Source organism: Zophobas morio, unplaced genomic scaffold, assembly GCF_036711695.1.
Source record: "Zophobas morio isolate AGI-343-1 ecotype UQ-CSIRO unplaced genomic scaffold, CSIRO_AGI_Zmor_V1 ptg000021l, whole genome shotgun sequence".
NCBI classification, from domain to species: Eukaryota; Metazoa; Arthropoda; class Insecta; order Coleoptera; family Tenebrionidae; genus Zophobas; species Zophobas morio.
Window position 1 is genome coordinate 17,617,264 of NW_026972126.1, and position 23,045 is coordinate 17,640,308.

At 34.9% G+C, this 23,045-nt stretch overlaps 7 protein-coding genes across 9 annotated transcripts; all 7 read left to right on the forward strand.

Annotated features, from left to right (window-relative positions):
- The first annotated feature begins 26 nt into the window (after nt 1-26).
- Nucleotides 27-1,972, forward strand: LOC135132196 (cytochrome P450 306a1-like). Of its 2 annotated transcripts, XM_064060194.1 has the most exons (7): nt 27-130; nt 207-522; nt 572-717; nt 770-972; nt 1,021-1,178; nt 1,293-1,640; nt 1,690-1,972. In XM_064060194.1, exons 2-7 carry the CDS (start codon nt 207-209, stop codon nt 1,863-1,865), a joined length of 1,347 nt encoding a protein of 448 aa, XP_063916264.1. In that variant the 5' UTR covers nt 27-130; the 3' UTR covers nt 1,866-1,972. The 2 variants fall into 2 exon arrangements, with proteins under 2 accessions (XP_063916264.1, XP_063916263.1); XM_064060193.1 differs by having other exon boundaries at nt 28-130; nt 1,021-1,640.
- Nucleotides 1,973-2,898: 926 nt separating this feature from the next.
- On the forward strand, nt 2,899-4,588 carry LOC135131729 (cytochrome P450 306a1-like). The gene is made up of 5 exons (XM_064059577.1): nt 2,899-2,922; nt 2,970-3,282; nt 3,330-3,678; nt 3,734-4,362; nt 4,413-4,588. Exons 1-5 carry the CDS (start codon nt 2,899-2,901, stop codon nt 4,586-4,588), a joined length of 1,491 nt encoding a protein of 496 aa, XP_063915647.1.
- A 420-nt stretch (nt 4,589-5,008) lies between these two features.
- Nucleotides 5,009-7,209, forward strand: LOC135132825 (cytochrome P450 306a1-like). The gene is made up of 7 exons (XM_064061027.1): nt 5,009-5,077; nt 5,356-5,444; nt 5,492-5,804; nt 5,853-5,998; nt 6,048-6,250; nt 6,307-6,935; nt 6,986-7,209. The coding sequence occupies exons 3-7, from the start codon at nt 5,492-5,494 to the stop codon at nt 7,159-7,161; spliced, it is 1,467 nt and encodes a 488-aa protein (XP_063917097.1). The 5' UTR covers nt 5,009-5,077; nt 5,356-5,444; the 3' UTR covers nt 7,162-7,209.
- A 90-nt stretch (nt 7,210-7,299) lies between these two features.
- Nucleotides 7,300-9,299, forward strand: LOC135132826 (cytochrome P450 306a1-like). Of its 2 annotated transcripts, none has more exons than XM_064061030.1 (6): nt 7,300-7,398; nt 7,577-7,889; nt 7,939-8,078; nt 8,134-8,336; nt 8,385-9,004; nt 9,053-9,299. In XM_064061030.1, the coding sequence occupies exons 2-6, from the start codon at nt 7,577-7,579 to the stop codon at nt 9,226-9,228; spliced, it is 1,452 nt and encodes a 483-aa protein (XP_063917100.1). In that variant the 5' UTR covers nt 7,300-7,398; the 3' UTR covers nt 9,229-9,299. The 2 variants fall into 2 exon arrangements, with proteins under 2 accessions (XP_063917100.1, XP_063917098.1); XM_064061028.1 differs by having other exon boundaries at nt 7,939-8,084; nt 9,053-9,298.
- A 73-nt stretch (nt 9,300-9,372) lies between these two features.
- On the forward strand, nt 9,373-14,673 carry LOC135131730 (cytochrome P450 306a1-like). The gene is made up of 8 exons (XM_064059579.1): nt 9,373-9,560; nt 10,508-10,758; nt 10,808-10,875; nt 10,943-10,953; nt 11,019-11,210; nt 11,258-11,454; nt 14,074-14,445; nt 14,498-14,673. The coding sequence occupies exons 1-8, from the start codon at nt 9,373-9,375 to the stop codon at nt 14,671-14,673; spliced, it is 1,455 nt and encodes a 484-aa protein (XP_063915649.1).
- A 5,510-nt stretch (nt 14,674-20,183) lies between these two features.
- On the forward strand, nt 20,184-20,600 carry LOC135131731 (cytochrome P450 2U1-like). The gene has a single exon (XM_064059580.1). It carries the CDS (start codon nt 20,184-20,186, stop codon nt 20,598-20,600), a length of 417 nt encoding a protein of 138 aa, XP_063915650.1.
- A 334-nt stretch (nt 20,601-20,934) lies between these two features.
- LOC135132259 (cytochrome P450 306a1-like) lies at nt 20,935-22,953 on the forward strand. Its single transcript, XM_064060287.1, has 6 exons — nt 20,935-21,046; nt 21,226-21,538; nt 21,588-21,733; nt 21,781-21,983; nt 22,032-22,651; nt 22,700-22,953. The coding sequence occupies exons 2-6, from the start codon at nt 21,226-21,228 to the stop codon at nt 22,873-22,875; spliced, it is 1,458 nt and encodes a 485-aa protein (XP_063916357.1). The 5' UTR covers nt 20,935-21,046; the 3' UTR covers nt 22,876-22,953.
- Nucleotides 22,954-23,045: the final 92 nt, after the last annotated feature.

Here is a 23,045-nt window from a genome sequence, read left to right on the forward strand (position 1 = left end):
GTTTACGGATTTTTCTACAGAGATTATTTGCATCATTATTAATAATAAATGTGAACATAGTGCATTTTGTTAATATCGCATGAGTTAAAGTGCATTATTCGGTTCAGGAGTGCTACCTTCGCCCAAAAATGTAAGCAGCGTTTGTATTTTGCTTAAGTGCTATAAACTAAATATAATATTTATTATAAATGATAAAATCTTTTCAGATGGCCACAACTGTAGTCGTCTTAATAATAATAATAATACTACTACTTTTGGTGAAAATTTTTCACGACAAGGAAACTCTTCCAGGACCTTGGAATTTACCAGTAATAGGTTACTTACATAAGTTAGATCCAATAGCACCTTACTTGACTTTAACAAAACTTGCGCAAAAATATGGACCCATTTATAGCATCAAAATCGGCATGGTTAAAGTTGTAGTCATAGCTGATGCCAAACTATTGAAGAAGGTGTTATCAAAAGACGAAACACTTATCAGACCGTCTCTCTATTTGATAAATACCTCATTCGAACACAAAGGTACCTTTCACAGCGAAGTTCCAACGAGAAATTTTTCCTATTGTTGTAGGAATGTCACATGCTCCTATTGACGTATGGAAAGACCAACGTAAGTTTGTGGCAAATTTTTTGAGAACAGTAGGAGCCGCTAAAGTTTCTCCCAACAAAAAAGCTTGTGAAAAATTGATAAGAAAACATGTCGATGAATTTGTACAAGTAAGTTAGAAAAAGAAAAAAGTGACACATGTGTTATTATTTTTTCAATTAGGTTGTTCAAAATCAAGCTTTTTGTCAACCCCTGGACCCGTCGGAACTTATAACCCATTTGGTAAGCAGTACCGCTAGCAGTATATATTTAGGTAAACCATTTTCCTTGAATGACACCAAAGTTGCTGATTTAGCACAGAATGTTCACGTATTTACTAAATTGATAATGTTCGGAGCTCCACTGAACTTCCTGCCAGTTCTACGGTATGGTTTGTAATTAAATAATAATAGTTTAAAATACGATAGTTGCAGATTTTTGCCACCATACAAAAACAAATTAAAATCGCTGAAAAAAGCCGTTCGTAGAGTTCATGAAATTCAAGCAACGCTGATAGATGAATGTGAAAAATCGACTTGTGTGGATTCTAGGTTGAATCTTGTTAACGCCTTTCAACTACAGATATCTGAAGGCAAGCCTCAACATATTTACAATATGGATCAACTACATTATCTTTTATTTGACCTTTATGTCACTTTCACTGAAACTACGATGTGTTCCTTACTTTGGATTTTACTCTATTTAGCCCAATACCCCGAGGTTCAGAATAAAATGCGACAAGAACTCTACCACGTGGTACAAGATAAAACAGTTCAAGTGGACGATTTTGCAAACTTACACTATATTCGAGCAACTATTGCCGAAGTTGCCAGAAATAGAACTTTAATACCGTTAGGAATACCACACAGCGTCTCCGAAAAAATTTGCGTTGATGGATTTACTATCCCAAAAGGTGTAATGATAATGCCTTTATTATGGGCGATCCATATGGATCCAAAGTTTCATAAAGAGCCGGAAGAATTTCATCCTGAAAGATTTTTAGACAGCGATGGAAAATTTTCTAAACCGGAATCATTCCTTCCGTTTCAAAGCGGTAAGATGAAAGTTATGGACGACTGAAAAATTTAGAGTTTTGGTTTTAGGTAAAAGGAAGTGCATTGGTGAAGATGTAGCAGAAATAATGACGTCGATATTTATAGCTGGAGTGTTGCAGAATTTTAGAATTGAGCAAGTTGACTCTACACCATTAGATTTTACTGGTATTTGCGGTGTCACACTGGCACCTAAACCGCAGAAACTGATCTTTTCAAAAATCTAACTAGGCACTAAGTAAAATATAACATAACAAACAATATTTGTGTGTGTATATCTATGTTTGGGTTGTAACCTATCTAGAATTCAATAAAGATTATATTTTTATGGAAAGTCGTCTTTTTATTACGGTTTTGCATCTCAACGACGATTGTTCTTAAGAAGTTTACGGAGTGCTCGCACTGACGCGACTGCGCCGAGTGACGCAATTCCGTCAGCGAAGAGTGAATTGCGCGGAGATCCGCAATTCTACATAACCAGTGAAAATTATGAGAAAACTAACCTTAACTGAATGTCAGTTGATGATTTTAAAATCCATATCCACGACATAATAATAACAATATTTTTAATAATTTTTAAGTGTTAGTCTCGCTGAAAAAAAGACTATTTCTGTAAATTATTAAAAATGATGCACAATTGGAAAGCCAGAAGCAGATGTTTTGCAGATTTCAAATTAAATGTCAAAATGTGGTTTCCCAATTTTGATTTTTTTTGTAAGACTATGTTATTTGATACAATTTAAAACCTATTTACTATGTACAATTTTGAAGTGACGTCATCACATTAGTGGCGGGGATGATTAGACAAATTTTGGTTATTGTTTTACCATCTACATGATATACCTAGTGTAAATACAAAATTTGATAACAATCGGCCTAGTACTTTCGGAGATTATCTGTCTAATAAAAATTCGGGACGGCAGACAGACGGACAGACCTATTTCTTCGTCTTCATTAAAGCGTTTCGTGATATCTGGACGACTTTAAAACACCGGTGTTTGAAAAGCTTGATTACGCAAGAATTTGCGTATTTCAAACCATAATTATGATGCAAGTTTAATAATAAAGTTTAAAACATGTTTAATTACTATATTTATTGATGTAAATTGCATTTAACCTTGCAAGGTTTAAGGTATACCTCCTTCTAACCAGCTACTTTGTTGTCGTACTATCAGTGGTACTGCTGTGTATAACAATTTCATTACAATTGTATTTAATATCGTGTCTTCCTTACCAAACCACGCGTTAATTTAGTGAAGAATGACAACACTAAAATTAAATTCAGTATGTACAGTACAAATACAATAAATAAAACAATATTCGCTTTTTAGGTGATCTTAACTATACTTATCGTAATAATAATAACAGCACTACTTTTTATCACTATTTTCCGTGATAAAAAATGTCTTCCAGGACCATTTAATTTACCAATTATAGGTTACTTACACAAACTAAATCCAGTAGAACCACACTTAACATTAACAAAACTTGTTCAAAAATATGGACCTGTTTATAGGGTTAAACTTGGTTTTTTAAACACCGTCGTTATAGCCGACGCAAAAATACTAAAGAAGTTGTTAGCAAAGGATGAAACACTTGAAAGACCTCCACTCTATATGTTAAACACCGTATTTAATCGCAAAGGTACTTGATTCGGAATAGAATTTTGGAAATTTTATAAGTATTTGTAGGGATACTTACACTGCCTCTTGAACAATGGAAAGATCAACGTAAGTTTGTAACAAATTTTTTAAGAATAATGGGAGCCAGTAGAGTTTCCCCAAATAAAAAAACGTGTGAGGCGCTAATAAAAAAACATGTTGAGGAATTTGTACAGGTTTTTAAATGTACAAATCGTTGTGTGTCAATGGATCCTTCCGAATATGTAGCCCGTTGTGTTAGTAATATCGCCGGTATGATACTTCTGGGCAAATCGTTTTCGATGGACGACAAGACGGTTATTGATTTAGCAGAGAACCTCGACGAAGTTGTTAAAGCCGTAGCATTTGGAGGTCTATTAAATTTCTTGCCATTTTTACGGCATGTGAATGATTTAGAAGCAAAATACATAAAGTTAAAATTTGAATATTTTCAGTTTCTTACCAAAGTTCAAAAAATCAGTAGATTCAGTAGAAAAAACTCTTCATATAGTTCGTGATGTTCAAAAAAAACTTATAAACGAATGCCAAGAGTCCATGTCGAGTCTCAAAACAGATGCTCCATCTAATCTTATTCAAGCATTTCTCCTCCAGATGTCTAAAGGTGGCCCTCAGCATATTTACAACCATGATCAACTTCACTACCTTCTATTTGACCTTTATTTGGCTTTCACGGAAACCATCAAAACCTCCTTTGGTTGGATTCTATTATATCTGGCCCAGTACGAAGAAGTGCAAAATAAAATACGACAAGAACTTCTAGAAGTAGTGCAAGATAAAACAGTAGAAATGGATGAATTTGTGAACTTACACTACACTAGAGCAGCTATTGCTGAAGTGGCCAGAATTAGAACTGTAACACCATTGGGAGTACCACAATGGGTGTCCGGAAATATTTGCGTGGAAGGTTTTACAATTCCGAAAGATACAATGATAATGCCTTTATTATGGGCAATCCACATGGATCCAAAAGTTTACAAGGAACCGGAAGAATTTCGCCCTGAAAGATTTCTGGACGATGCGGGAAAATTCTTCAAACCGGAATCATTCGTTCCTTTTCAAACCGGTACAAAGGTAGAATATGTGTAAGACGGAGAGAATAGAAATTTGTTTAAGGTAAAAGAATGTGCGCTGGCGAAGAAATAGCAAAAATGATGATGAACATATTTGTTGTTGTTGTGGTGAAGAATTTTAAACTTGCACCGCCTGATTTCTCTTCGATAGATTTCACTGGAGTTTCTAATGCTTCCCTCTCTCCAAAACCACAGAAAATAATGTTTACGAAAATATAATTGAGTAATTATTAAAATTGGTAGTAATATTAATTATATTGGTATGGGTAGTTTACGTGTTCTAAAAGTTGGATTTGTGTATTAAAAACCAGAAAACCAAGTTTTTTGTCAATTTTTCTATTAGCCTATACTCTAGTTGTACTATCACTCAGTTGTATAAACAGTACCAATGCAAATGCAACAATCTAAAACAAATCTTCAAACATCCATGACAATGTGAAAATACGAGTTATTATACAATTACTCATCACTTCTTCCACTGACAGAAAATAATGCAAAATAACTAACAATAATGTAGCTTGTCTTTTTATAAACAAAAATAATGTTTCCAGCAAAACCAGTTTTTATAAAAATAAAAGTGCCTGTTTAACTTAATTATCGAATGGCATTGAAAATTCTATATCTAGATTTGATATCAGTGTTGACTAATGTTTTGAAAAAAATTGGTATAGTAGAAAATACATCGGAACATTTGTTAGAATCGTCTGGGTATGTTAGTCTTGCTAAATTTAGGATTCTCGTTTAAATAGCTACCTGTTTTTGTCATTGTTGATTGTCTTGCTCAGTATAACACTATTGTTTTAAAGGCCTCATTATGCACGCATCTGCTTGTTTAATACAGGATTATGGAGGAAATACGAGTTTAATCAGAAAGTCTATTAATTACAACTTTTATTTATTAACATAAATTGTACTTGACCTTGCTAGGTTTAAGTACATCGTTTAAGTATTTAACTATCTGATTTTTGCATTATTAATTTTCTTAGTTGGTTTAAACAACTTTATTCCATATCAGACCGTCTTTACAAACCATCGTTTCAATATACTGAAGAAATACAACACTACAATTAATACAGTATGTAGAACATAAATACAATAAACAAACAAAAAATCGTTTTTCAGATGATCGTGACGATATTTATAGTCATAATAATAACATTACTCCTTTTGTTCACGATTTTCCGTGATAAAAATTGTCTTCCAGGACCATGGAATTTGCCCATTGTAGGTTACATACATAAACTGGACCCAGCAGCACCACACGTAACTTTAACAAAACTCGTTCAAAAATATGGACCTCTCTATAGGGTCAAACTTGGGTCGATTAACGTGACCGTCATAGCTGATGCTAAATTACTAAAAAAAGTCTTATCAAAAGATGAAACACTTAGGAGACCGCCCCTCTACGTTATGAACAACGTGTTTAATAACAAAGGTACTAGATTCGAAACCACCTACTTTGGTAACTTTACAGTCGTTGTAGGGTTCTTTATGTTGCCTATTGAGCAATGGAATGTTCAACGTAAGTTTCTAACAAATTTTTTAAGAATAATAGGCGCCAGTAGAGCTTCCCCAAATAAGAAAACGTGTGAGACGTTAATAAGAAAACATGTTGAAGAATTTGTACAAGTAAGTGGGTTAACAGAATTATTTCTATAATAATAGTTTCAATAATCAGGTTATTAAATGTCAAAATCGTTGTGTATCAATGGATCCTTCAGAATCTCTATCCCGTTGTGTTGGTAATATCGCTGGTATGATACTTCTGGGCAAAACATTTTCGGTGGATGACAAGACGGTTATTGATTTAGCACAGAACTTTGATACGGTATTGGAAGCTATAGCGTTTGGAGGTCCATTAAACTTCTTGCCATTTTTACGGTATGTGAATTTTTGTCGAGGCAGAAGGCATACAGATAAATTGTGAGTATTTCTAGTTTCTTACCAAAGTTCAAAAAATCACTAGCTTCACTAAAAAAGGCTGTTCATATAATTCATGATCTTCAAAAGAAACTTATAAATGAATGCCAAGAGTCCATGTCCAGGGTCAAAACTGATGTTCCATCTAACCTTATTCACGCATTTCTCCTCCAGATGTCTAGAGGCAGCCCTGATTACATTTACAACCATGATCAACTTCACTATCTTTTATTTGACATTTATATTGCTTTCACGGAGACCACGAAAACTTCGTTTGGTTGGATTTTACTATATCTGGCCCAGTACGAAGAAGTGCAAAATAAAATACGACAAGAACTTCTAGAACTAGTGCAAGATAAAACTATCGAAATGGATGACTTTGTGAATTTACACTATACTAAAGCAGTTATTGCTGAAGTGGCTAGAATTAGAACTGTAGCACCTTTGGGAGTACCACAATGGGTATCTGAAAATGTTTGCGTGGAAGGTTTTACATTTCCCAAAGATACAATGATAATGCCTTTATTATGGGGAATCCACATGGATCCAACAGTGTACAAAGAACCGGGAGAATTTCGCCCTGAAAGATTTCTAGACGATGATGGAAAATTCTTCAAACCGGAATCGTTCCTTCCTTTTCAGACCGGTACTAAGGTAGAATATGCATAAAACAGAAAGTCTAAAAATTTGTTTAAGGTAAAAGAATATGTATTGGAGAAGAATTAGTAAAAATGATGGCGTCCATATTTGTTGTCATTGTGGTGAAGAATTTTAAACTTGCACCGCCTATTTTCGCTTCGATAGATTTCACTGGCGTTTCTAAAGCTTCTCTCTCTCCAAAACCACAGGAAATAATGTTTAAGAAGATATAAATGTCTATGTAATTAATACTGTTACTGTTAGTAATACTGTACTTACTTTATGATGAAAGAAAATTGCGCCAAGGTCAAAAGTTAAACTTGCACCTTGTTTAAAAAGACCTTGCTTCCAGTCTCTTGTTCTTTTTAAAAAATAAACTAGTCCGGTCGGACGAAAACCGGCTGACTAATAACTCCATTAATGAAATATTTGCTTCGTAGTTAAACAAATAAGTGTGCAATTTGAAAAACGTAAGTATACTATTTAATTCACTTAAATCATCTTCTGTTTATTAAAACTTAATACATCCATGTTATTAATATCACTTTTATACTCAACTAGTCTGTTCGAAAACCGGTAGTGTATATACTTTATGTTAATTGCTCTATGAAACGTAGTTACCATGATAAATCAAAAACTGTTTTTCAGATGGCCACCACTATATTTATCATAGTGGTTATAGTAATCCTGCTTTTTGTGAAAATTGTCCTCGACAAAAAATATCTTCCAGGACCTTGGAATTTACCAGTGATTGGTTACTTACATAAGTTAGATCCAACAGCACCTTACTTGACTCTGACAAAACTTGCCCAAAAATATGGACCGATTTACAAGATCAAACTTGGCACGTTTAACGTCGTAGTCTTGGCTGACGCTAGAATATTAAAAAAGGTATTGGCAAGAGACGAAACACTTGAAAGATCGCCTCTCTATTTGATTGATACCGTATTTGAAGGCAGAGGTACCGTTTCTAACGAAATCAAAACAACAAATCTTGTCTATTATTGTAGGTCTTGCACATGCTAATATTGATCTATGGAAAGACCAACGCAAGTTCGTGTCAAATTTTTTAAGAGCTGTAGGAGCCGCAAGAGTTTCTCCTAATAGGAAAACTTGTGGGACATTGATAAAAAAACATGTTGACGAGTTTGTACGAGTAAGTTAGAAAAAGAAAAATTGGCAAATGCATTTTTTCCACCACTTAGGTTCTAAAAAGACCAGCTTTTTGCAAACCATTGGATCCTTCAGAACTTGTAACCCATTTAATAAGCAGTACCGCTAATAGTTTATTTCTGGGAAAACCATTTTCTTTGAGTGACAAGAAAGTTACTGATTTAGCACGGAATATTCGCGCATTCAATGAATTATTAATGTTCGGAGCTCCACTGAACTTCTTGCCATTCTTACGGTACGGTTTGTAACAAAATTATAATAATTTAAAACACGATTGTTACAGTTTCTTGCCACCATACAAAAAAAAGATAACATTGCTAAAAGAAGCCGTTCATAGAGTGCGTGACATTCAGGGAAAACTGATACACGAATGTGAAAAATCGACTTGCAAGGATTCTCAATCAAATCTTGTTAAGGCCTTTCAATTACAGATATCCGAAGGCAAATCTGACAATATTTACACTCTTGATCAACTACATCGCCTTTTCTTTGACCTTTACGTTGCTTTTACGGAAACTACTATAAATTCCTTACTTTGGATCTTCCTATATTTAGCCCAACACGTTGAAATTCAGAACAAAATTCGACAAGAACTCCTTTGGGTTTTACAAGGTGAATTACTGGACTTTAAGGATTTTGAAAATTTGCATTACACTAAAGCAACTCTTGCCGAAATTGCCAGAATTAGAACCGTAGTTCCATTAGGGGTACCACACTATGCCTCCGAAAATATATACCTTGATGGGGTGACGATTCCAAAAGGCACAATGATAATGCCATTATTGTGGGCAATCCACATGGATCCCAAAGTCTACAAAGACCCGGAAGAATTTCGTCCTGAAAGATTTATAGACAGCAATGGAAAGTTTTTTAAACCTGAATCATTCCTTCCATTTCAAAGCGGTAAGATGAGATATGTTAAAAAGTGAAAAAGACAAACTTTTGTTCCAGGTAAAAGGATGTGCGTTGGCGAAGACGTAGCAAACATGGTAACGACAATATTTGTTGCTGGTGTTTTGCAGAATTTTAAAATCGAGCCTGTTGACTCTTTACCGTTAGATTTTACTGGTACTTGCGGTGCCGCACTTAGCCCTAAACCACAGAAACTTGTCTTCACGAAGATCTGACGGGATACTTTAAAATGTAGAATGTAGTATACAGAATATAGAATTTAAAATATAATGTCATTAAAATTTTAATAAAAGCTGTAGTATTTTCTTTATATTTTCATTTTCTGTAGTTTTTTTGTATACAATTATTATTATTATATTATGACAATTTACAGCGTCAAACTAGGCATGTTTATTTTTGTGGTGATCATGGCCCAGGATAGAAGGGACACCTCGATTTCGCCGAGTGAGGCAATTCCTTCTACGACAAAAGGATTGCGCGGAGAGCCGCTATTCAACTCCAGCCGTAACGAGAGGACTACCTCGCGCAACGCATTTATCCTCGCCCAGTGAATAAGCTCAGTGCCATCCGGACCCTGACGTTCATCAATCAATCAAATATTTGACTTGCACATATTTATCTCAAAAAATTGCTAGTACCACCCCTTCTTTGTTTAATTTAATTCTGGAAAAGTGTTGAGAATTAAAAACTTTGTGCACTCATATTCAAAAGTAGCAATTTTAAAATTTAGAAAGTTTGTTTTAATGTTGATTAATGTTTGGGAAAATGAAACACCTACGTTGTGCTCTTGTTTTGAATTGGTTAGTTTATGCCGTTGACCTAAAAACAAACATGTATTTCAAAATTATTAAAACAAAAACAAAAATTAAAAAAAAAATATGGTAAATATCTATCAGAGATTCCGATTCTGATCTTTTGTTGGTTACACTTTTTTGCGCGTGGAAGTTTTCGTGAATAACCCTGTATATTTTCATTATACACGAGGAAACGTATTTGTTGTTAATGTGGTGAAGAATTTTAAAACATGTTTATTATATCTATTGTCTCGCCTGCTTGCTAGTCTCGGTTGCGCCTCGGCTATCAATCTGCAAACTCGACTATAATAATCAGTTTTTCGTCCTTCGTACATAAATAACTATTTTGTTTTGGAACTGTTTAAAAACCTGAATTTAATTCTATTTTATAATGGCTACGGATTTTTCCACAATTAGACATTATTTATTATTACTTATTATATATAAAAATGCAACGTAATGCATGTATCTGCCTTATTAATATCGAGCAATGTTAAAGTGCACCATTTCTAATTCCCAACTCTATCAAGTCTGTTCAAGAACCAATAGAGTAAAATTAAATAACCGTATGTGTTTTGTGTTAATTGTTCAAAGCAAAATTGTTAAATCATAAATGAAAAAATATTTTACAGATGGGTGCAGCTGTATTTGTAGTAATCATAACAATTATAATAATACTACTTTTGGTCAACATTTTCAGAGACAAAAAATGTCTTCCAGGACCATGGAATTTCCCTATTATAGGTTACTTACATAAACTTGATCCGCAAGCACCTTACTTGACCTTAACAAAACTTGTCCAAAAATATGGACCGATTTACAGCATCAAACTTGGCATGGTAAAAGTTGTAGTCATAGCTGACGTTAGAATAATAAAAAAAATATTGGCAAAAGACGAAACACTTGGAAGACCGCCTCTCTATTTAGTTACTACTGTATTTGAAGGCAAAGGTATCACCTACAACGAAATGATAACGAAAAATTTTCACTAATATTGTAGGACTTGCACAAGCTGATCTTGATCTATGGAAAGACCAACGGAAATTTGTGGCAAATTTTTTAAGAACAGTAGGAGCCACTCAATTTTCTCCTAACAGGAAAGCCTTTGAAACGTTGATAAAGACGCACGTTGAAGAATTTGTTCAAGTAAGTTAGAAACAGATAAAAAGCATTTTATTTCATTGCTTTTTCAATACTTTGGTTGTAAAAAGTCAAGCGTTTTACAAACCCGTGGATCCTTCGGAACTTGTATCCCATCTTGTAAGTAGCATCGCTAGCAATTTACTTCTGGGCAAACCATTTTCTTTGAACGACAAGAAAGTTGCTGATTTATCACGGAATCTTAACTTTTTCAATAAGTCAATACTGTTCGGAACTCCATTGAACTTACTGCCATTTCTACGGTATGGTTTTCAGTTAACTTGCAACAATTTGAAATTGGCTGTTGCAGTTTCTTGCCGCCATACAAGAAAAAATTGACGCTGGTAAAAGAAGCTGTCCAAAGAGTTCGCGAAATTCAAAAGAAACTGGTACAGGAATGTGAAAAAGCGTCTTGTGTGGATTCTCCGTCAAATCTTGTTGAAGCTTTTCAACTACAAATATCCGAAGGCAAGCCTGAACACATTTACAATGTCGACCAGCTGCATCGTCTTCTATTTGATCTTTATGTCACTTTTACTGAAACAACGACAAATTCCTCACTTTGGATTTTACTCTATTTCCCAGGCAACATGATGTCGTCTTTTTCACGTGAATAAATGGTCATCATTTACGTCATAGTGACCAAACATTTCACGTGATATTGACGTACCAATGACGGTCAAATGTCTCGTCTAGATGACATCATTTTCTCACGAACTATTGACGTGATGTACTGACGTCTTAGAGTCGTCATTTTGTAACGAATTATTGACGTGATTTACTGACGTCCTAGAGACGGCATTTATTGTCCATTTTAAGACGTTTTTTATATTTTGATTTTTAGAAAAAAATATGCAATAAATAAAACGCTGAAATAATTTTATTTTTTTATATTGTTTAGCTTAAATAAAATATTATAATTCGTTACAATCACCAAGTAAAGCCCAAAACAAAGTATATATTAATTAAAGCTAAAACAAATTAGTGTAAAAAAATTAAATTTACTACAATTTTGTACAACCAACAATGAACTTCAATAAACAAATAAAAAATATGTCAATTAAACAAATTAAAGATAAACCACTCCTAAGAACACAAACAAATCTACATACAGGTAATTACGAGTATAATTAGTATAAACAAAAAAAAGGATATTGTACAATTTAATAAAAAATAAACGTTGCAATAAAATAAGCTATTTAAAGAAAAATCAGTTTTAAAAACACAAAGAAATCTATTTAGTTACAAAGAATATTAAACAAAAAACTATAATAAACTATAGATCAGTCTTAAAAACACAAACAAATCTATTTACAAAAAATTTAAAAAAAAACTAGAATAAAGGGAAAAGACAATTGAATCGCATTGTTGAAGTTACTTGATTGAAAATACACTGTAAAACCACAGTATATGTAAAACTATCTAATTCACGACGACTTGACTATCCCCAACACACAAAAAAGTACCGTTAAGAATTAATTCTGTTTTAACAATCATATCAATAACCTAAGTTTTTTAAGTTTGCCTCAATTTATTGCACTGAAAAGAAAAACCCGTTAGAGTGCATGGATTAATGGAAATGCATTCATTTTTTCATCTATGGGCAATAGCAAACATTTGAGTATTATTAAATTTAAGGGATTACAGCTTAAAGCAGAAAACTAATTATGTACTTTAAAAATGCTAAATTTACTTGAATGTAACGGATAATCGTAAAATGGTTGCATTGACAAAAACGTACAGCCTATCAGGAAAATCTCGTTGTCAATACTTTTTACAATGAAGCGAAATGTGTATGTGTAGATAGTAAGTTGCCAAAAAGTATCGTAGTATTACAGGCATCTACCGGTATATAATATCCAATATTAATGTTATATATGTATATATGAATTCATTGTATTTTTTTTAACTTACAAAGAAATCTGCTTGTTCTATTATGCAAACATAATCTTGTAATTCGTCAAAATTTGTTTAGGTGTGGTTTTGGCGGCATAATTTCTATTTTTGTTTTCTTTTTCAGTTGTCAGATTTGATGACGTTTCCATGTTGGAGATTTTTTCACTCGTTTCCTTTAGCATTTCTTTCGTTTCGCACATGTGTTTTGTATTTGTTTCAAATCTAAAATAAAATTATGTTCATTAGCATTAGTTCATAAAAAATTGCAGTAACATACCTTTTCAATATTTTATAGCGCCTCATTTTCAAAAACATTCACCGTAAGTTCTTCATAATCAGTGAGAGTATCTTCAGTGATTAATGGTGATCTTTCCAGCTTATCTGAAAAAACTGCTTTTGTTATCTACGTACAGTTATCAAAAATAACAGAAACACGTAAAAATTAAAATGATTACTTTATTAGATATTAACTTACCTAGTATAAATAAGTACAACCCACACTGCGTTAAAAATGAAGTGAGTAACGGATACACGACAAAGTTTCGGTGGTTGAGAACCAACTGGAAATATTGGAATGCTTCTCTGTGAAGTGCAATAAACATAAATACCGAAAAAAGGGAAAGTTCGAATGCACACCCCAAACATCTGATGTATTGTATAGTAGGTAAATACGGATAAAAATAAATTTAATAAAACTGAATATTAATCACTCTCGAATTTTTTTGGTAACCATCATCACTTTATAAACGTCTTTATAAAATCAAAATTCGACGAAGGAATTCTTCAAAACTTTGTCCCGTTTTAGGGACAATGGACAAAGAATTTTTATGACATTGTTTGTGTCGCAGGTATACGCTCAACCCCGGATGTTCTATTTATAATTTGCCAAGCAGGTACTTACAACACTTTCACAAGTAAACAAGTTTTCAGAAATAATTATTTTATTAGAAATTATTAGAAAGAAAAAAATTGTCTTTGGTGTATTTCTAACAAAGCCGTTGTATTTTTTGCTCTAAATATAATTAAGCATTATGAAGGCCACTTTTTAAAGGATACGACGACCCACATCTAATTGATCATATAATCTATAAAAAATGACGAAGAAAGGACGGCCTTTTGACGTCATTAATTGACGTCAGAAGTAAGTCATAAAAATCTCGTCATTTTCACGTGATTTTTTGGGCGAATGACGTCGCCGACGAGTTATGACCAAAAATTGACGTGAATTAGACGACAGTCTGCTGCTTGGGTTGGTCCAATACCCTGAGGTTCAGAATAAAATACGACAAGAACTCTCCCACGTGTTAGAAGATAAAACGGTAGAAGTGGACGATTTGATCAACTTACACTACATTAAGGCAACTATTGCCGAAGTCGCCCGGATTAGAAGTTTAACACCATTGGGAATTCCACACAGTACCTCTGAAGAAATTTGCATTGAGGGATTTACGATTCCAAAAGGTGTAATGATAATGCCGTTATTATGGGCAATACATATGGATCCACAATTTTATAAAGAGCCGGAAGAATTTCGTCCTGGAAGATTTTTAGACAGTAATGGACACTTTTTTAAACCGGAGTCATTCCTTCCGTTTCAAAGCGGTAAGAAGAAATATATAAGGAACTGAAAAATATACATAGAGTTTTGTTTTAGGTAAAAGAATGTGCATTGGTGAAGATATAGCAAAAACAGCGGCAACAATTTTCATTGCTGGTGTTTTGCAGAATTTTAGAGTCGAGCGTGTTGACTCTACACCATTAGATTTGACTGGTATTTGTGGTGCCACACTAATACCTAAACCGCAGAAACTGATCTTTACAAAAATTTAATTAGGCACTTAGTAAAATATAACATTTTAAACTATGTTTGGGTGATTTCTTTAAATTTTAAACTTTAAAATTGTTTTTGCAATAGCAATGCTTTTCAAGTTTGATTTGCGCATGTCCGGCGTTAAGACAGGTGGTTCTGCTTTATTCTTTCCGCTATGAACTTCGAATCACACAGTGATAATGAAGAAAAATTAGTGCTACTTGTCTTTTATTAATATTAAAGTATTCCTCGTTATCTAGGCGACTTTAAAACACTGCCTGATTACGCAAGCATTTTAGTATTTCAAACCATGATTAAGATGCAAGCATAACAAGAAAATTTTTTAATTACTACATATATCTATTGACGTAAATTATAAATCACCTTTTGTTCGGGTTTCGGTTTTACCTACCAACCGCAACCCTTGTCAACAAGCGTCCCCAACTTTCTCTTCTACCTGCAATGTATCGTTTCCGATTTTAACAACTTTGTACATAGACTTCGAACCGTTAACAACAAGTAAATACAGTGTTACACAGCACATGTTTGTGTATCATTTATATCAATCTTTTTCGGTACGTATGTATGAATAACAATCATACATCCAACATTGGTCCTTCGAGCCGGATCTCTCCACATGTGTGATCCAGTGCTGTGAATTCAACAATAAAACGCGGTGGTGCCATTTTTCGACGCCTGTATCGGGAGACGTGATCTACCGGCCATCGGAGTTCCCTACCGGACAGGAGAGCAGCGAATCCAGCCCATCCAGTCGTTTCATCCAAGGTTCCAAGTGACCTTATCACGTTTTTGGTAATTTTCGACGCCTGTATCGGGAGACGTGACCTACCGGCCATCGGAGTTCCCTACCGAGCAGGAGAGCAGCGAATTCAGCCCATCCAGTCAATTCACCCAGGCTCCAGGTGATCTTATTACGGTTTTGGCAATTTTCGACGCCTGCATCGGAAGACGGGATCCAGCCATTGGAAATTCCCAACCGGACAGGAGAGCAGCGAATCAGTCTAGCCGTCCCAGGTGCCAGAGGGCCTTATTGCGGTGAGTGGGTTCCAACTATTCCTTTTCTTTATCTATTTCCGGTCAAGCACGCATTCGACCGTAATTGCACGTCATTTTATTTGAATTTCATTGGCAAGTACCATTTACCTTGCCCGAACTGTACCAGTTTTACGTATTTCAACTAAGCGGTTTTTCAAATGGTTATGACGCGTTCGCAAACTTTCGATACTCCACACATGGCAGGCGCGGAAGGTGACGACAATGCCGAAACATTTTCGGACTCAAATCCTACACCAGAGGATGCAGGAAATTTACAAATTTTATTCTTAAAAAGAAATCGCATTCACGACGAAATATCGCGTTTCAAGTTGTGGTTTGAAACAAACAATCTAAGTACATCCGCTTCTGGACTGAGAGTAAGATTGCGCGATTTTGTACGTATTAAGGCTCAGTTTGACAAAATCCATTCTCAGATTGAAGCTCTTGATGACGCCACCCCCAATTTAGAACAAGCTACCACAAGACTTTATTTTGAAAACGCGTATTACGATTTATGTGCAGATGTCGAAGATGCTATTGAACAAAAACGCGTTAACACATCTTCACCTGCACCGCAAGGTAACGCACCTACGAGCACACCGTCACCATCGGTGCAGTCGCTCCCGATTGTTATTAAACCGTTTAGCGGAATTTATACTGAATGGCTACCTTTTTATAATACACTTAAAACACAAAAGGTGTCTACATTTACAGCGGCAGTAAATCGCAATAGTACACAATCCACTTGTTATTTTTGTAAAAAATCTCATTTAATTTACAACTGTGTTACCTTTTTAAAACTCAGTGTTTCGGAAAGAAAGTCTCAGGTAGATAGGTTGAAATTATGTCAAAATTGTCTCAAACCATCGCATACGTCCGATAGCTGTAAATCTATGTCATGTAAATTATGCCAATTGAAACATAATACACTTTTACATAGTGACCAACCCTCCCATTCAAACGAAAACCAGCCCAGTACCAGTGGAGTTTATTGCTCATCCGCCCTTTTTCCACAAGCCGTTTTCTCTACAGCAATAATTCTAATAAAGGATTGTAAAAACAAATTTCAAAAATTCCGGGCTTTGTTAGACGTGGGTTCAGAATCGCATTTTATTACTGAAGCCGCCACTAACAAATTGGGTTTAAGTACAGAAAATGCAAATGTGGTCGTAGCAGGTATTCAATGTTCAAATACGACCGCTAGACAAAAGGTTCAGGTACAGATCGAGTCGTTGCATTACTCATTTACAACAGCTTTAAATTGTCTGGTAATCCCAAAAATTTCGAAGAACATACCTGTCCGTACCTTTTCTAAAGATGAGCTGGACATACCTGAAGCGGTAAAACTTGCCGATCCTAATTTCACTTTGTCACAGCCAATCGATCTGTTAATCGGAGCTGGATTATTTTGGCAACTGTTATGTGTAGGTCAAATTCAAACGATAGGACATGGCTTAATATTACAAAAAACTTTATTAGGTTGGATTGTAGGAGGGCCATTGCATGGATGCCCCACCAGTAACACTCGTCAAAATCTACATTGCGCCGTCGATAATGTCAATTTAGAAAAGCAAGTCGAAAAGTTTTGCAAACTTGAAAGCCATTCAAGCGATGACAAGTCGCTCACAGCTCCTGAAATGCAACAGGAGAACTATTTTATTAACAATGCCACTCGATTGTCCAACGGACGATTTCAAGTCAAATTAACCTTTAGCAAGAGTTTCCCAATTTTGAGGAATTCGAAAGAAATCGCGCTTCAACGATTGTACTCATCGGAACTTAAGTTCGCAAAAAATATTATGTTAGAAATCAACTATCATAATTTTATAAAAGAAAACATTAATTTAGATCACATGCTTTTACTAGGTTCATTTATAGAGCAAAAAACCGAAAGTAAACCCCATCATTTTTTGCCTCATCATGCGGTTTCCAAAACTGACGGGGTCACTGAAAAGATTTGCGTAGTGTTTGATGGGTCAGTCAAACCATCAGTCGGAAAAAGCATAAATGCTTGTCTCAGTACAGGGTCAAAAGTACAAAACGACATTTCCGATGCAATAATTCAATCTATAACGCATGAGGTCGCTTTTACTGCGGATATTTGTAACATGTATCATCATATTTTATTTCAACCCGAAGACAGACGATACGAACAAATTTTGTGGCGGGATGATTCTCATTTGACAACTAACCACATGAATTTTCATTTCATTCCGCCTTCCACACCACATATGGGGAATGTCTGGGAAGCAGCGGTCAAATCTGCGAAAAGTCAGCTGAAGCGCGTTACTGGTGCATTTTTATTTAATTTCCAGGAAATACAGACGTTGCTAATACAAGTCGAAACGTGCTTGAATTCGCGCCTGTTAACCACCATGTCCAAAGATCCATATGACCTAACTCCTTTAACTCCCGGTCATTTCCTCGTTGGAACCCCTCTAAATGCTGTTCCAGAGAATAACGTCACCACGGTCTCAACGAACCGGCTCTCCAGGTGGCAACAATTCAGTCGCACTCAGCAGCAATTTTGGAAACGGTGGACAGCAGAACATATGGGTCAACTTCATCATCACCCAAAATGGACCAAGGCCAGCCACAAGGGCATAAGGTGGACGATTTGGTGGTCATTAAGGAGGACCACACACCCCCGCTTATATGGACCACTGGGACGCGTTATTACTGTTCATCCCGGTCTACATGACCCCATTCGCGTAGTGACAGTGAGAACCGCGCATGATGTGATTAACCTGCAAGTGACTAAGCTGTGTGTGCTTCCGACATAAACAAATGTGCAGTGTCTAAATTTACCCCTGTTTTTTTTTTCTGTGTTCTGTACTCTATTTTATTGTCAATGTATGCACCTGTCATGTAGACATATTATGTAATTCATATTTGCAATTGTTATACTTTTTCATGTTGAAAGTTAGTTCTTTCAAGGCGCCGGACCATGTTCGGGTTTCGGTTTTACCTACCAACCGCAACCCTTGTCAACAAGCGTCCCCAACTTTCTCTTCTACCTGCAATGTATCGTTTCCGATTTTAACAACTTTGTACATAGACTTCGAACCGTTAACAACAAGTAAATACAGTGTTACACAGCACATGTTTGTGTATCATTTATATCAATCTTTTTCGGTACGTATGTATGAATAACAATCATACATCCAACACCTTTCTAGATTTAAATACGTTTAGCTGGTTACTAAACACATCCTTGGTTTTCCACTATTAGTAGTGCTAGTATGACAATTTCATTACAATTATTTTTAAGATCGTGTCGTGCTTATAAAACTGAAGAATGGTAACACTAAAATTAAATCTAGTATGTACAGTACATATACAATTAATACAACAAAATTCGTTTTTCAGGTGATATTAACTATATTTATCGTAATAATAATATCAACACTACTTTTGAGGATGATTTTCCGTGCCAAGAAATGTCTTCCAGGACCTTTTAATTTGCCAATTATAGGTTACTTACACAAACTAGATCCAGCAGGACCACACTTAACATTCACAAAGCTTGTACATCAATATGGACCTGTTTATAGGGTTAAACTTGGCTCTATTAACACCGTCGTCATAGCCGACGCAAAAATACTGAAGAAGTTGTTAGCAAAAGACGAAACACTTGGAAGACCTCCCCTCTATATTTTCTACACCGTAATTGATGGCAAAGGTACCAGATTCCGAGTAGAATTTTGGAAATTTTACAATTGCTGTAGGGATCCTTTCATTGCCTATTGAACAACTGAAAGACCAACGGAAGTTTGTAATAAATTTTTTAAGAACGATAGGAGCCAGTAGAGTTACCCCAAATAAGAAAACGTGTGAGGCGTTAATAAGAAAACATGTTGAGGAATTTGTACAAGCAAGTGAGTTAAGATAAGAAGTAGTGTTTTAATTAATGTTTAGGTTATTGAATGTCAAAATCGTTGTGTATCAATGGACCCTTCAGAATATCTATCTCGTTGCGTTAGTAATATCGCTGGTATAATACTTCCGGGAAAATCCTTTTCGTTGGACGACAAAACGGTTACTGATTTAGCAGAAAACATTGATAAAGTAATTGAAGCCATAGCTTTTGGAGGTCCATTAAATTTTTTGCCATTTTTACGGTACGTGAATGCTTTAGAAACAAAATATATAAAGCTAAACTACTGCTAATTCTGACGTGTCATATACAAAAATGTATTTTTTGTCTTTTGGCTAAAATAAACTTATACTTAATATTTCCAGTTTCTTACCAATGTTCAAAAGAACACTAACTTCACTAAAAAAGGCTGTTCATATAATTCGTGATGTTCAAAAGAAACTTGTAAATGAATGCCAAGAGTCCATGTCTAGTGTCAAAACTGATCCATCTAATCTTATACAAGCATTTCTTCTCCAGATGTCTAGAGGCAGCCCTGAACACATTTACAACCATAATCAACTTCACTACCTTTTATTTGACATTTAGATTGCTTTCATGGAAACCACCAAAACCTCCTTTGGTTGGATTTTACTATATCTGGCCCACTACGAAGAAGTGCAAAATAAAATACGACAAGAACTTCTAGAAGTAGTGCACGATGAAACAGTAGAAATGGATGATTTTGTGAACTTACACTATACTAAAGCGGCTATTGCTGAAGTGGCTAGAATTAGAACTGTAACACCATTTGGAATACCACAATGGGTATCCGGAAATGTTTGCGTGGAAGGTTTCACGATTCCCAAAGATACCATGATAATGCCTTTATTATGGGCAATCCACATGGATCCAAAAGTTTACAAAGAACCGGAAGAATTCCGCCCTGAAAGATTTCTGGACGATGATGGAAAATTCGTCAAACCGGAATCATTCCTTCCTTTTCAGATCGGTACTAAGGTTGAACATGTATAAGACGGAAAGTACAGAAATTTGTTTAAGGTAAAAGAATGTGTATTGGAGAAGAAATAGCAACAGTAATGATGTACATATTTGTTGTCATTGTGGTGAAGAATTTTAAGCTTGCACCACCTGATTTCCCTCCGATAGATTTCACTGGCATAACTAAAGCTTCTCTCGCTCCAAAACCACAAGAAACAATGTCTACAAAGATATAAATGTGTATATAATTAACAAAATTAGTAAAACTGAATCTTTTTTTTATAATTATTTTATAGTGAAACAAAGTGGTGCCAAGGTCAAAAGTTAAACTTGCACCTGGTTTAAAACAACTTGCTTCCAGTCTCTTCTTCTTTTTAAAAAATAAACCAGTCCGGTCGTACGAAAACCGGCTGAGTAATAACTGTATAAATGAAGTATTTGCTTCGTAGTTAAACAAATAAGTGTGCAATTTGAAAAACGTAAGTATACTATTTAATTCACTTAAATCATCTTCTGGTTATTAAAACTTAATACATCCGTGTTATTAATATCAATTTTTATACTCAACTAGTCTGTTCGAAAACCGGTAGTGTATATATTTAATGTTAATTGTTAAATGAAATGTAGTTACCATGATAAATCAAAAACTGTTTTTCAGATGGCCACCGCTATGTTTGTCATAATGATTACAGTAATCCTGCTTTTGGTGAAAATTATCCGCGACAAAAAATATCTTCCAGGACCTTGGAATTTACCAGTGATTGGTTACTTACATAAGTTAGATCCAGCAGCACCTTACTTGACTCTGACAAAACTTGCCCAAAAATATGGACCGATTTACACCATCAAACTTGGCATGGTTAACGTCGTAGTTTTAGCTGACGCTAGAATATTAAAAAAGGTATTGGCAAGAGACGAAACACTTGAAAGATCGCCTCTCTATTTGATTGATACCGTATTTGAAGGCAGAGGTACCGTTTCTAACGAAATCAAAACAACAAATCTTTTCTACTATTGTAGGTCTTGCACATGCTAATATTGATCTATGGAAAGACCAACGTAAGTTTGTGGCAAATTTTTTGAGAACAGTAGGAGCCACTAGAGTTTCTCCTAATAGGAAAACTTGTGATACGTTGATAAAGAAACATGTTGAAGAATTTGTACAAGTAAGTTAGAAAGAGAAAAAGTGACATGCATTTTTTCCACTACTTAGGTTGTAAAAAATCAAGCTTTTTGTAAACCACTGGATCCTTCAGAACTTATCGTCCATTTGGTAAGCAGTACCGCTAGCAGTTTATTTTTGGGCCAACCATTTTCTTTGAACGACAAGAAAGTTTCTGATTTAGCGCGGAATATTCACGTCTTCATTAAATTGTTAATGTTTGGATCTCCGATGAACTTTCTGCCATTTTTACGGTACGGTTTGTAATGAAATTATAATAATTTAAAATTCGATTGTTGCAGTTTCTTGCCACCATACAAGAAACAATTAACGTTGCTAAAGGAAGCCGTTCATAGAGTTCGTGACATTCAAGGAAAACTGATAGACGAATGTGAAAAATCGACTTGCAAGGATTCTCAGTCAAATCTTGTTAAGGCCTTTCAGTTAAAGATATCCGAAGGCAAATCTGACAATATTTACACTCTTGATCAACTACATCGCCTTTTGTTTGACCTTTACGTTGCTTTTACGGAAACTACTATAAATTCCTTACTTTGGATCTTCCTATATTTAGCCCAACACGTTGAAATTCAGAACAAAATTAGACAAGAACTCCTTTGGGTTTTACAAGGTGAATTACTGGACTTTGAGGATTTTGAAAATTTGCATTACACTAAAGCAACTCTTGCCGAAATTGCCAGAATTAGAACTTTATTACCACTAGGAGTACCGCACCATGCCTCCGAAAATATATACCTTGAAGGGCTGACGATTCCAAAAGGCACAATGATAATGCCATTATTGTGGGCAATCCACATGGATCCCAAAGTCTACAAAGACCCGGAAGAATTTCGTCCTGAAAGATTTATAGACAGCGACGGAAAGTTTTTTAAACCGGAATCATTCCTTCCATTTCAAAGCGGTAAGATGAGATATGTTAAGAAGTGGAAAAGACAAACTTTTGTTCCAGGTAAAAGGATGTGCGTTGGCGAAGACGTAGCAAACATGGTAACGACAATATTTATTGCTGGTGTTTTGCAGAATTTTAAAATCGAGCCTGTTGACTCTTTACCGTTAGATTTTACTGGTACTTGTGGTGCCGCACTTAGCCCTAAATCACAGAAACTTGTCTTCACGAAGATCTGACGGGGTACTTAAAATTGTAGAATGTAGAATGCACAAAATAGAATTAAAAATATATTGTCATTAAAATGTTAATAAGAACTTTAGTATTTTCTTTATGTTTTCATTTTCTGTATTTTTTTTGTGTACAATTATTATTATTATAATATTATGACAATAGAGAGACAGATACA